This window comes from Gallus gallus, chromosome 12 (assembly GCF_016699485.2).
Source record: "Gallus gallus isolate bGalGal1 chromosome 12, bGalGal1.mat.broiler.GRCg7b, whole genome shotgun sequence".
In the NCBI taxonomy this organism is placed as follows: Eukaryota; Metazoa; Chordata; class Aves; order Galliformes; family Phasianidae; genus Gallus; species Gallus gallus.
In genome coordinates this window covers 304,560-318,323 of record NC_052543.1, presented here as the reverse complement: position 1 = coordinate 318,323, position 13,764 = coordinate 304,560, and the positions used below count along the sequence as shown (strand labels likewise).

Here is a 13,764-nt window from a genome sequence, read left to right as displayed (position 1 = left end):
TTTATAATTATAACAAGTTTTATTATATATATATACACATATATATGTAATATATATGTATGTATTTGTTATAACTATTATCCTTTTTTTTCCTCCCTCCTTTTTTCTCTATCTTAGTAGTTTTATCACAATTCATGAGTTCTACTTTGTTTTTTTCAATTCTCTCTCCATTCCGCAGGGAAGGGAGTGAGTGAGCCAATAACTGTGTGGTGCTTCACCATCTACTGCAACACCAGCCCCTCATCAAGCAACAGTGTTCCCCATTTAATGCACTGGGCCTTTCATTCAGGCTTCAGGTGGTCACTGCCCTTGGTAACCAAAGGCTGCCGCGAACATCAGGAGCTTTCCTGGTGTGCCATATACAATCAAGAAGTGCTTTCCACAAGATAGATGTGCCCCTCCTGAGAGGATCTGTCCTTTCATCTGGGAGGGGCCCAGCTAGTCCAGTCTATGGAATGAGGCTGTATGCACCAGGCTGATACTGCTGCTCTAGGAGAAGCATCAAGATGCAACAAGTTGGGGATTTCCTGGCTACTGTTGGTTTAAGCCACAGACAGGTAGTGGTGGTCCTGTCCTGTTCACTGAAAATTCTCTCTCAGTGATAGCACTAACTTGGTATGAAGAACTGCACACTGGCAGACAGCAGCTTCAAACATGACCAGATTTGTTTTTATTAAGAAAACTGACATCTGTAAATCTTGCTACATGCGTGCACATGCACTGCTCTCCACTTCAAGATTTAAAGCTAGACCAGGAATTTTTCTAGAATGCCCTCAGCAGCTGCCGACACAAGAAAGGAGCAAGTTGGCTTCTTTCTGCTTTTTCACACAGCTTTTGTGCAGAACAGTTTGGCAGCTTATTTGTACCCCTATTGGCCTGACACCTCTCAACTGTGCTGGAGGACCCACCAGGCACACCTGGGCCAGGGGAGAACCACTCCTTTACTAACATGCAAAACACTCCAGCCCCTCCCCAAACCACCTTCAGTCCTTCCCTTTGCAAAGAAAAACATGGTACAGCAACATAAATAAAAATCAGCAGCAAACTTCAGCACTGAACTGCACTATCAGTGCATGTTTGGGCACAAGCTAGCACCCACTGAAGTCAGCAAAAGTTTTGAAAGAGAAAACACCTCCCACACAAAGGAGAGACAGAGGAAGCAGTCAGAGCTGTGAGGCAGATAAGCTGCCTGTCAGAACAGGTTTGGACTGTCCTCCAGCAGGAAGAAGTTGTCCAATGAGAGAGAAAACTATTTGGGGAACAAATTAATAGTGAAAATTCTTCTTTAATAAATAAATAAATCACCTTCCCCAAATGTCTCTCTCAGATTTCTGCCAAATGGACACATGGCCAAGATATGGCTCCATGAACCTCTAGGGCAGGATCACTTGAAGGCAACAGCCTGGATAGGAGCAAAAGGAAGGTGATGAACAGTGAAAAGGACACAGATAGAATGGACAGCAGAGCTGATCATTATGCTGTTTGAGGAGACAACAACTTTCTTTGGACAAAACACCCAGAATCCCTTCAAACTCACAGCCAGCATCCTGCTTTGAACAGCTTTAAAAGAATCTTACTTTTGCTTTCAGGAGCAATCCTGCAACAACTGCTGCCTGCTCCAAGCAGCAGGACATGAGCCATTCACGGAGAGGAGAGTTTTACAGCAAGAACAATTATGTGGCTCTGAATTGGACACATCTGGGGGAGGCAGGAACAGACGCCACAAGAGAGAGGCCACAAGTATCTCTCCCCCTTGCAAATCTCCCATACAGAAAAATGCTGTCTTTGCTAAGGTGTCTCACCTGCAGTTCAACCTTAGAGCTCAGTTTCTTTCTAGCACCAGACTTTCATGAAGACCGGATCAGTAACCAGGGTCTCATCAATGCACCAATATCCCTTCCATTTTGTTTATCACACCTCATTTCCCAGGAGGAAGAAAGAAAGAAAAACAAAAACAAGACAAAACCACAAGCCAAACTACAGCCCTCCTTACGAGAAGAGGGAAGGAAAAAAAAAAAAAGACAATACAACCAGAAACGAAGAGTGAACTTCATAAAAGCAGAACTCCAAATTATGAAGAGTTTGCCCTTGAGGCAGATACTGAAGATGAGAAGTACAAAGCGTCTGAATGCAGAGATTTTTGTTGCTCCCAAAAAGCAGTGAGAAACCCCAGCAAATGACTTTACATAAGCCAGACGTTTCTCCAGGGGAAAAAAAAAAAAAAAAAGTAGGAAAATAAATCTGTCTGGATTCCTCTCCTTCCACTCGGACTTGGTTTCCTTACCAGATACTTTTTAAGGCCCTACGTGTTTTTGGATTCCTTGTGCCACAGGGCAGCCATGATCATCTTCCCCATAGCACATTTGGTCTCCATTTCCAACAGGCCCTGATATTTAAGAGAAAGCCTAGACTCCAGCCTCCTGCAGAAGGACCCCAGATTCGTAGCAACAGCTGCCAGGTGAGGATACTTCAAATCCCAATTATTTGGAGCAAGAAAAAGCAGCAAAGAAGCAAAAAAGGATAATGCAAAGCATGTGCAGCTTTAGCAAAGATCACCAACAACCAGAACAATTTTGAATGCTGAAAGAATGAATAGGGAGTGTTGGTGATCTCACCTTACACCACGTGGAGATGGAGGCCCCACCATATGGTGTAAGGTGGGTCCAAGCTGACCACAGAGGCTGAGTGTCAGCAGTCTGGGTGTCTGCACCTGCCTGTGATTAATTCCCAACCAATAATTAATCACCAACCACTGACTGTGCCATCAAAGCAGAACCACAGCTTCCATCCTGAGTTCCCAGCCCAACTACACAATCAAGATACAGTTGAGCAGGGGAGCCCAGAGGCACAACTAACTCACACAGATCCACTGCACGTAGCTTGTCATCTCCAGCTACGCCAGCCAGTGCTATCATGGTTGCCAACATCTGCCACAGACACTGCAGGCAAAGGTGTTCAGCTGCCACCAGCTACTGAAGAACAACTTCTGGTCAAGTTCTCCCACACTTCCTTTGCAAGATTCAGCTGTGCATTTGTAGCTACTGCAACAGTCACCAGCAGGCCCAGCAGGCCTTCCCAGGCCACCAGCCAGGGTTCCTCCACATTACCTCAGGCAGCAAAACATGCATGGGTATCAGAGCAGATCCTTGAGGTGTTTTGAAGAGGGAAAGGGTGAAAGCAGAGCCACAGCCAGATTATTAAAAGGAGACAGTGCTCATCAAGGTATTTCTACCTTGCTCCAGTCCCTCTGAGATCAGGAAGAGGCCCTTGTCTCCAGAACTCCACAGGGCGTGACAGCCATGACAGGGAGAGGTGTGCACAAAATGGCTGCCCCTTCCCAGGCTGAGGAAGATCTCTTCTGAAGGAAGAGACAAACAGGGCACAGAGGCTGCTTCTGACTTTCCCAGTCTTCTGGACGTTTTACCTCCCTTCCCCATCCCATTAAGTTCAACCAAACAAGCTTTTAGACCTGAAGCACTATTATGAGAAGTATTTGAGAAGACACAGGAGCAACTGGCTTGAAATCCAGAAGAAATCCCACTTTCACATATTTCCTAAGCAGCCCAGAACAAAACCATCACAGACTGAACCAATCAGTTGTAAATACAAGGATGCACTGATGAAATGAACTATTTACGTGATGTTACAGCACTACATATAGCCTGATTTGCTCACACAAAGGATAGAAAATGAAAATAACCACCAAAAGTAACTTGTCTATTCTGGAGACATCAGCCTCCACATTCGGATGGTAGCAGGAAGAGTGTGTTTCCCTATGCGCATCTTCAGGTGGCACAACAGGAGGCAAGTTCAGAGACATTAAGTCTGATTTGCATCACACTTGAATTGCATTTGACGCCACACCAAGAAGTAAGCACCTAGGAGAGGGATAATAATAGACAAGAGAGGGAAAGCAAGCTACATACAACTAACTCTGAAGCCCTAAGCTTGTGTGCTGCTCGCCTGGGATTCTAGTGCTGCAAAGAGTCCTTCCCATCTTCATTCTGCACTTGTTCAGAGCACACCTCCCCTGCCTATGCTCTGTCAGTGTAAGCATAAATAAGCCTTGCTGCACTGCATGTGGAACATGCTCTTTTTACGCTCCCATTTCACATGTAGTTACCCTCATGCTCAGTATATACTTGCTCTCCTTGCCCTTCCCTCTCTGGCTAGAGTGAGCAGCCAGCTCTGCCAACGAGCACTGAGGGAAGCTGGCTAGGATGGGCTATGCAAAAGCCTGTGGGAAGCATTCAAAAGTAGCTACTTAAACTTTTGCCCTTAATGGAAATGGAGGGAGAAACTTTTTGAAAGCACAAACCTGCAGTTCCTCTAGCTGTGCAAGAGAGAAGTCGAAGGGGTCCAATGAGGGGGAAAAAGAAAAAAAAAAAAAAAGAAAAGAAATTCCCACATTTGCTAAGGGCTTGTGACACCACACATGAAAACCCCGTAACGGATCTTGCAGCTAGAGCAGGAGACTACCTGATTTTGTAGAGCAGAGTACCACACAGCATCTTGCTCCACAATCAATGGGTTAACCAAGAAGCTTCGGTCTGCTGCATGTGGGAAGCACTATCTCCTTGCCAAATTCCACCACTCTGAACATAACCAGCTTTCTCACTCAGCCCTTGCTCCTACGCTTAGCTAGTGCTTATGCCCACCTCTGCAAGGGAGCGTAGGCAAACCCCACACTCTGTTCTCTCATGTAAGGCTTTTTCGAGCATTGACCCTTCCCTGATGTCAGCTCTTGTCTCCTCATTGAATTACTCTGACAAGACATGGGGTCTCCAAGGAAATTTCCCAAGTCAGGAAGCCAAGACGGGTAAAACAGCAATGGCTGAGGACCAGGCAGGCATGCTACTCCCCGCCATTGAGGCCAGAAGGCTTAGAAAACGCTCCTTCAGGCCCCCTAGGAAAGATCACTTTGCAGATGGCTTTTCAGACAAGCCATCTCCTTCCTTTGGCAACAGGGTTTTTAAGTGGAGCAGCAGTGAGATACACGGACTCGCAACTCCTGGGATGAGGTGCCATGCAAGAGCTGCCTGCATGTTAGTTCTCTGACTAAGGCCATTGCAAATAGCAGCTGTGGTCTTCCAGCCAGTCCACAGCTCAGCTACTGCTCAACCATGTTCACAGAGCTTGTGCTGACTGCAAACGTTCTATTCTACACCTTAGCAGAAAATTGTAAGAAATTAGGGGAAAACAAATATAACCATATATAACCATATAACCATACACCTGATAAACCTTTACAAGTGCACAACAAGCCTCCAGCATTCCTCCATTCCTTCCTGAGGAGCTGATCTACCATGTAATTACATGAGAAAACCTAAAGGTCTTCTTTTCCCCACATAACAGGTAGCTATTTCCATTTGCTGAGCCAAAAACAAGCTTCTAATCAATATATAGATTCCCACAATGCAGTCAAGGAGTAAACAAAATCTCACTGCGCACACTCACCAAGCTCCTGCCTTATCCCGCTCTGCAATGGCCCAAGCTCCTTATGGAATAAACCCAGAGATCTTTTGTGATCAGGCCCTGGGATTAGAGGAACAAATACCCACAAAGCTAAGGAATTGAACAATTAAATAGATAGTAATTTCATTTCTTGCTGATCAGAAAAAGGAATGATGGAAGGGAAAAAAAAGTATATATATATATATATATACACACTCTTTTTTCCTGAGCTAAGACAATGGACTCTGCATCCAGCTCCACAACTAGCACCAACCAGTTCTTGCCTGCCTGTTTCCAGGTGAGTTGCAAATGGAAAGCTGTTAATAGCCTTTCCTAGGTTCTTAACAGCCCACTTGCACCAGCGCTCAGGAAAAAAGAAGCATCCTGAACGCTGGCAGAGCCATCTAAGTCCTGCCCTGCTGTGAACAGACCACAGGACCCAGAAGTCATCAGTTGCCTGCAAGGCCATGACTATTTGCTTTCCTACAAAAAGAAAATCTGCTAGCACAGCAGTTGTGAGCAAAGCTTTGCCATGCCTTCACAGGCCACACTTAACAGCAAAAGTCTTTCTTTATTTTTGGCACAGAGGAATGGTTGGGGTCAAGGCCAGTCCCATTCTCAAGCTCTTCTTTGTTCCCTTGCTTTATCCAATAGCCCATCCCTCTCCTCATCCTCCCACGTACCCCTCTCCATTTTACCACAGGTCTTAAAAATTAAACTGTGCATGAAACTAAACACCACACTTGAACATCTCTCAGCAAATGCTCTTCATGGTCACAGAAGAATAATCAACCACTAAAAAACATGGATAGGAGAACAGCATGCCCTTATATGGACAGAGGCTAGACAAGCATCTGACAAACATCAATTTTAAAGAAAAAATAATATTTATTTGTAATATAAACAAAGTCCCAATATTGGATCAGTATATATAGGGTCACTAGTTTTCCTTCATAACTCAGAAGGCAGAACCATTCCTGACTAACAAGCTCCATTTGTACTAATGAGACGATCCTTTTTTTTTTTTTCTTTTAAAGAAGAAAGACAACTAACAGCACAGGAAGCCTTCACAAACCAGCTTAGCTGTAATGCAATACAGATGCACTGTCAAAAAAAAATCCCTGAAAAAGTAAATTCCTCAATGAGGTAAGATGAAATTCAGATATTCTCAGTTTCCTCACTTGCAACCATACTTACAACTCAAGCTCTCTCCTAATGACCCATGATCCCAACATTGTTACTAACAAAACCTAATGAACAAGCAAAAAAAAAACCAAACAAAAACAACAACCAGAAAACAAGAAAAGAAGCTCATCCCAACATTCTGGTAACATCTTTAACAAAAAGAACTTTTTCAGGATGTGACAGCATCAAACATTCCTCCAGACGGAGGGTTTTTTTTTTTTTAATTTTTATTTTTCTTGAAAAATGTACAAAAAAATTGGATACTTAGAAAAAAATCCGTGGCTTTTTTTCAGTTACATGAGAGTTAAAGTGGCCAGGGAGGGGGGGAGAAAGGAAGGACTACATTGCAGCCAATAAAGAAATCTCCAAATCCATTCTGCTCTCCTCCCAGAGATTACCACTTCCTCCCCCTCCCGGCTCAGTATAAGGTGTTTGCCAAACACTAGCCAAAAATATAAACAAGTCTTCTCAGAATAGAAGGCACAGCATAAAGTTATTTGAAAGAGGAAGAAAAAAAATAAAAATCAGAACCTCTGTTGAAAGCTCCAGTCATCTCAGAATTTGCCAGTTAATATATATATTCGTGTGTGTGTGTGTATATATATATATATATATATAAAAATTCTGTCACAACACTCTTGTCATCACTTCCACATCTCCCCCACTCCTCTTGCACACTCACTGTGTGCCAATTTAGTCCCATTCTGCTGTGCAACCTCCACTCTGCTCTAGGCTTGTGCCAGGTCATTCAACCCCCCAGATGTGTGCACGTATGGCAAAGACTCAACTGTGCACCAGGAATGCCAACATCACGTCTCCTTTCTGTTCTCAGGAAGCTGGAATGATTTCAGGCCAGCTGGATGACTTTAAGTCAGTCAACAGGCAGCAGAAAATGAAGCTGGGCTCAGACATGCTTCTACCAACTCTGGAGGCTACAAAGAGTTTTCCCTCTGGGCAACAGCAGTGTTTTGGCAGGGGTAGCATTAAAACAAACTTGCAGCTTAGTCACCTTGGCTGAATCAGTGCAGAGTTTGTGATTGCGAATGCAGGAGTGGTGAAGGGGTTGCGCTTAAGCCCAATTGGCCTTCCACACATAACAAAACTTCCTACCAGATGCTAACAACAACAGCAGCAGCATGTATCTCTCTATGGAGTACCCAGTAATATGCCAGGACATACCAAGGCTTCACAAAGTGTGCAAAATGCATTTGGTCAATATAAACATTTGATTAAAAAAATAATAAATGATCAAACAAGAAACAGAATAAAATACCGGTTTTGCAACCTTGTCTGTACAAACAGTCAGGAGCTTACATATTTAAAAAGAGTTTGAACCCAAAGCTTGAGTAAGATCTACTTTCTTTTTTTTTCTTTAAATCTAAAAAGTAAACTTGGGTTTTGAAACAGTCTTGGCCCAACACTTTTTGTTCAAGGTTTCCAAGTGCATAAATCTCCTCACTTTCCACAGCAAGCCAACCCCTGGTAGCTCTTCACACATGTGCGTGCTCTGACGGTCCCAATGCACCCAGGAAAGGAGTTATTGCTGGTAACAGCTGCATTCAAAATGCTTTAACATCGCCCATGTTAGATAAGCCCTGTAAAAAGGCTACCTATTTAAACCACTTTCATTGGAATACTAATGAACGGCATTAGCCTTCTTAAAGCAGCAACGTGGCACCTCTGCCCAGAGAAGCTAGTCCTTCCAGAGCTGCCTGGCAAGACAGATTTTTGTAAGAGTTGAAATGCTCAAGAGAAGCAATTTGATGCCCAGGTTTCCAACCAGATGGTGTCTTCATGTGGACTCCAGCGTGTTCAGCTGAAACAGGTTGTGGTTGGTGGGGGTAGTAAAGTAGAGCTGTTCACTGGGTGAGCGGTTGTCACATGGGCTGTTGAGTCCCAGAGTCCTCTCAAAGTCCAGCAGCTGGCCCATGAAGTTAAAGTTTGGGGAGATGTTGGATTTTTTCCTTTTCACAAAGTCATAGGCATCATTAAGGGACAAGTTGAGTTTTTGCATCAAGTAGGCGACGGTGACTGTTACAGACCGGCTGATGCCAGCAAGGCAGTGAACAAGGATCCCACACTTCTTGGAACGGGCCTCATCTGAAACAAGACAAGGGAAAGGGGGAGTCTATTATTCTGCACCAAGAAAGCAAAGTTTTGGAGCAGGGCCAGGTGACAGCTGCATACTCAAAGTACCAGGATGACTGCCAGAACTGAATACTCTGCTCCCACTGACACCATCTCACATCCCTTTGACACCTCACCCCTTCTGAAAGAGCTACTGAGAGATTCCCACTACGCAGCAACATGGCACGGTCCCATTCAACACAGCAAGACCATGCATCTCAGACACTAAAGGGCTGATCAAGCTTGGCACACATCCCTTTCTCATAGGGCATTGGTACCCTCTAAAGACAGAGGGGGCTAGAGACAACAGCTCCAGGGAGATGCTGGGCATAGCACAACCACCACTAAAGCAACACCTGGCTGCACACAACACGGGAGCATGGCCCAACACCATGAAAACAACTCTCCTTTGCTATTCTCATCCTTCCACTAGAAAGTTATTTGAATGTAGTCAAAGCCAAGCGAAGCCAAGCCTGAAGTGCAGGAACTTCCCGTATTGTGAAATCCTTTTTAGGATTGAAAGAAGTACACTTCACTACAAACAAATGCTTGTGTTGGAGAAGATTCTCAGAACGAATGGCAGTGGGGAGTAGGAATGCAGGCTGTACCAAAAAATTGCAAGAGAACAGAAACAACATTTCCCCTCCTTGGCCACTGACTGAAAAGCACACACATACTCATTGTCTCTCTCATAGCCAGAACAGCATGACCCCTTTATGAATTGACATCTTGGTGCTAAAAAAGGGACACACTGCTGGGCACACTGAGCGCATACAAGTACACAGCTCCACTTCTGGGCAGCTATATTTGCAGTCTATTGCTTGAGAGTTTGGCAGGGAGGGAAAAGGTGGTGAGAGAAAGAGGGTCCCCAGGCAGAGCCAGATGTAGAGACCATCTGGCACCATCAATGTGGAGGAACGCGAAGAAGCTGCAGGCAAAGTGAAATCCAGACCCAAGCCACAACAGAACCCTGTCCCAGCCTCTAAAACCAGGCAGGGATTTCCAGTGCTGTGGGAAACCACCCCCCCCCCCAGCACATCCAGCCCTCCCACCACTCTCTCCCTACTCCATATTCTTTCAGTAAGTTTTTGCTTTTCATTTGACTTGCTGCATTTCTTGGTATTCAATTTTTAGAGTGAGGTAATCCTTCATTTTCTGCCATTAAATGGAAAGCATGAACACTGTGTTCACAGGGACACTACCTGACTGGAACAGACGCCTCCAAAAAGCCACATGCCAGCAGGGACCCTGTGAGCCACCCATGATGTTTAATAACAGGTTCTGCATGGGAAGTGCAGACAGATGATCAGACAAGTACCTGATGCAGGCAAATGTACCCCTTGCCCATACCTACCCCACTATATTTTCAACTAGATAAAAAGCCATCAAGCTTTTAATAGTGTTAATTATAATCTGTGCCAATTTCCCAAGTAAATCAGAACTGATGAGGCTAATGACCATCACCAACACACCACGCAGCTCACACTGAAAGTGAGCATCTCCTTTCAGCCCAACAGATACTTCCCCAAGAAAAAGTAGTAATTTTCAAAGTTAATGCTAGGGAAAAGGCATCTGCCCTTGTGCCCCAGCCCAGGCTGCCTCAGAGGATGTCTTGCACTGCACTTTTCCCAGCAGGGCCCTGGAGTGTAATTATAATCACTCATTGTGTTGACACTTACCTTAGGAAAAGTAACCATACAAGGAGTTAGTTACACTAGGGAGACTTCCAGCAGGATCACAACTAGACCAGCAAATCTCCTGCTGAGAATCCTGCTCCCCCCCACCCTGAGACTCCAAGCACACTCAGGAAATTGCTGGCACCACTCACAGCAACAGAGCTCCCAGCAGCACTCCTGCCTGCAAGCAAAGCAGGTGCCCAGAGCTCCACATTGCCTCAGCTCAGTGAATTCACACTATAGCAAACCCCCACTGAAGGGCAAGAAGCAAGCAGGGCTGCTTCCCCAGCACTGCTCACAGCAGACCTGGCTGAAGTGCTGGAGGGGGATGAGGAGGACTCCCCAAATCCATTCCAGCAAACATGCACCGAAGGCATCACTCCAGCAGTGTGCCACTCAGCTGCTACGCTAGCAACAATGCCATGGCCCATAGAGGTAAGGCCAGAGACCAGCTGCAGCTCTGGGAAGCTGCTTGCCACATTCCCAAGTGGTGAGCATGAGAAGAGATATTCTGCCAGCTACCTACCAATAAAAGCAATGGCCTCAGGAAAGAACTGAGAGAGGTTCTGGCTCCAGTGATCTGAGATGGGGATCTGCTTGTACTTGAACTCTCCGTCATGCTCAAACATGTTTGGTAGGTTGGGAGTCACATTCAGGATGTATTTAATGCCATATTTGCCCAGGATGTCCAAGTTGGTGGAATCTTTGGCACAGCCCAGATAGAGGTATGGAAGGATCTGGACTGGAAAGGCAGGCTGATTGCTGGGGATGGGGCTCCCATCTGACTCTGTTGCACTGCTGGGTTCCCGGTCGGATTCACCATCTGAGCAGTCAGAGCTTATCCGCAGCCCTCCCAGGCCGAGGACAGATGCCGGGGGGGAGTTGTTGGGTGAGGAGCTGTCAAGGTTTGTCTCGCAGTGCTCTGAATATTCGGTCTGAAACTTGTTAAAGCCACCTGGGAAAGGGAAAAGGTAGAGAGAAACGCGTTTTACACTTCCGCAAGGGATGTCCTTCCACCCGAACACACGTGCGCATGCCTTCAAATGCCCAAAAAGCACCCCCCACACTCTCACTGCGCAAAGAAGTCCCAAGCAAAGAGAATTTCTTACTGAGTCTGATAAATACCAACCAAATCTCAATTGCATGAAAAGAAACAAACATCAAAAAACAAAACAAATGGCAAGAGACAATCTTGCTGCATTTAGCTCTATGAGATGCCAGGCTGGGGCAGTTTAGGCACAAGCTATTCTGCCACCTGGGCAGAAAAGCACAGAAGTATCTGAGTCTGAAAAGACAAACTAAGAACAATAAGCCCAGGCCATAAAAACCCATACAATAACTCAACATCAAGCAGGGAAAAAGGCTGCATGTTTTGCCAAAGAGCCATTCTCACCTCTAACTTATCACCACAAACACATTTTATGACAGGATAGCAACGCAGGGTCACTCTTCACCTAAACCAAAGCAGGGCTGAGGAGGGATGGTACTCTTCATGCCTATCCCCAAGGCCTTTCTCCATCTCAACAGCATGGGAAGGCAGAGAGAAGCAAAAGACCCCTATCAACCTGCCTCCTTCCAGGCAGCGCTAAACTGTCACAGAGCCATCAGTAGCTGACACTGACACATGGTTTAAATAGAAAGGCCTCCTGGAAACTTCATCAGCAGTGGGTTTGGGGTCACAGAGAAGGATAGGCAGCTCCTGCCGCATCCATTCACCAACAAGCTCTCCTTCTCCTCCCGCGGCCGGCAGCACCGAGGAGCCATTTTGGAATTTTAATTCGAAACAGCTCTCACAGTTTCCCGGAAAAAAAAAAAGAAAGAAAAAAAAGGGCCCATCGGGGAGCACTCAGACCAACTTCAGCACTGCTCCTTCCTACGGGGACGAGGACCGCGGGCAAAGCAGAGCGCCATCAGAGCTCACCGGGACGGGAGGGCGGGGGCTGCACCACCCGCACAGGCGGGCAGCGAAAGAACGGCTCTGGAGGAGGGGGGGGGGGGGGGGGGGGGGGGGGGGGGGGGGGGGGGGGAGGGGGAGGGGGAAGGGGCCCCTCGCTTGGGGCCTCGGACACCTCCGGTCACTTCGGAAGGCAGCTCCTGGGAACGGACACCCACCTCCCGTACCGGGGGGGGGGAGGAGGGGGGGGGAAGGGGCTCCTCTCGCTCCCCTAACTGGGGCTCCCGAGAAGCAGCGGCGTTGTGAAAGATCTGACGGCAGTGGCCTCCCCCGCCTCGGCCCAGCTGTTATTTCTTTCTTAACGCCGCCTCCCAGCGACCGGAGAGGAGCGGGGCCGGCGACAGCTGCGGAGAGCAGGGGGTGCTACGAGACGGTCCCCCCACCGCAGCCTCCGCGAAGGGCACGTGGGCAGTACTCGGAGACCCCTCGCTCCTCCAACGCCCTACCGGGGGCGGGCAGCCCCCCTCCCAGCCAATGTGCTGTTTCCGAGGGGGGAGGAGGGAGGAACGCTTTTTTGGGGGAGGAGGGGGCTGGGAGGCCATTTCTGGGGAGGAGGGGGCTGCGGTGGCACAGCCGGGGTCGGCCGAGGACAGCGCGGCGGGCGGGCACGGAGGCTGCGGCCGCTGCCGGAGGGTAGAGAGGGGCAGAAGGGAGCGGGGCGATCCCAACTCCCACCATTTTGTGCGGAGGATGGAAGCGGGGCGGGGAGAAGGGACAAGAGCCGCTGGCAGGGAGCTCACCTTTCAGGTAGTAGGCTTTGCAGCCGTCGTCACGCAGCTTCTGGAGCAGCAGCCCCAGCACGGAGCCGGCGGCCCCGGCGTCCTGCCAGTCAGCGGTCGCCTCGTCGTAGAGCAGTACGGTGTCGGCCTTGCAGCGCTTGACGAAGCGCTCCTTGTCCTCGTGGTTGGGGATAATCGAGCGGATGGGCAGGTTGCCCTTCTTGAGGCGGCGGAGCATCAGGCCGGGGATGGCCAGATTGATGGCCGTCTCGATGTGCGAGCTCTCGAACAGCTCGTGCGAGCGGCAGTCGAGCAGCAACAGCGAACGGCCGCCGCCCGACTCCAGCTCCTCCTGCAGCCACTCGGCGCTCTTGCACGGCATCGCCGCAGCCATGGGCGCCCGCGGGGAGCTCCCCCAGACCTGCGTTTTCATGGGGCTCGGCAACAGCCCTCCCCCCACTCCCTTCCGCCGCGGCGGCTCGCCGTGCCGGGCACCGCACGGCCGTAGGTACGCGCTGCCTGCGGCCCGGAGCACAACGGCCCCGCTCTGCCCTACGCGGCGCGCCCCATCCCGACGGCCTCAATTAAAGCGGAGCTTCGCCGCCGGCTCTGCGTGTCATGCCACGGGGGGCGGGCGGGCGGGCGGAGG

The 13,764-nt window shown here is 48.2% G+C and overlaps 1 protein-coding gene across 2 annotated transcripts; it reads right to left on the bottom strand.

The window, feature by feature from the left end:
* Positions 1-6,322: 6,322 nt before the first annotated feature.
* DUSP7 (dual specificity phosphatase 7) lies at positions 6,323-13,730 on the bottom strand. 2 transcript variants are annotated; one of them, XM_015292746.4, is made up of 4 exons: positions 13,137-13,730; positions 10,969-11,397; positions 9,969-10,047; positions 6,323-8,739 (listed from the first exon to the last, which is right to left on the bottom strand). In XM_015292746.4, the coding sequence occupies exons 1-4, from the start codon at positions 13,546-13,548 to the stop codon at positions 8,736-8,738; spliced, it is 924 nt and encodes a 307-aa protein (XP_015148232.1). In that variant the 5' UTR covers positions 13,549-13,730; the 3' UTR covers positions 6,323-8,735. The 2 variants fall into 2 exon arrangements, with proteins under 2 accessions (XP_015148232.1, NP_001305338.1); NM_001318409.2 differs by lacking the exon at positions 9,969-10,047.
* Between the last annotated feature and the right edge of the window lie 34 nt (positions 13,731-13,764).

What these genes read in the sequence shown, in the direction of transcription:
- DUSP7 (NM_001318409.2), bottom strand. Translation starts at nt 13,548, where the DNA reads ATGAAAACGCAGGTCTGGGGGAGCTCCCCGCGGGCGCCCATGGCTGCG. An exon ending in CAAAGCCTACTACCTGAAAG is followed by an intron (nt 11,398 to 13,136) that starts GTGAGCTCCCTG and finishes TCCCTTTCCCAG; the next exon opens with GTGGCTTTAACAAGTTTCAG. An exon ending in TGAGGCCATTGCTTTTATTG is followed by an intron (nt 8,740 to 10,968) that starts GTAGGTAGCTGG and finishes GTCTTGTTTCAG; the next exon opens with ATGAGGCCCGTTCCAAGAAG.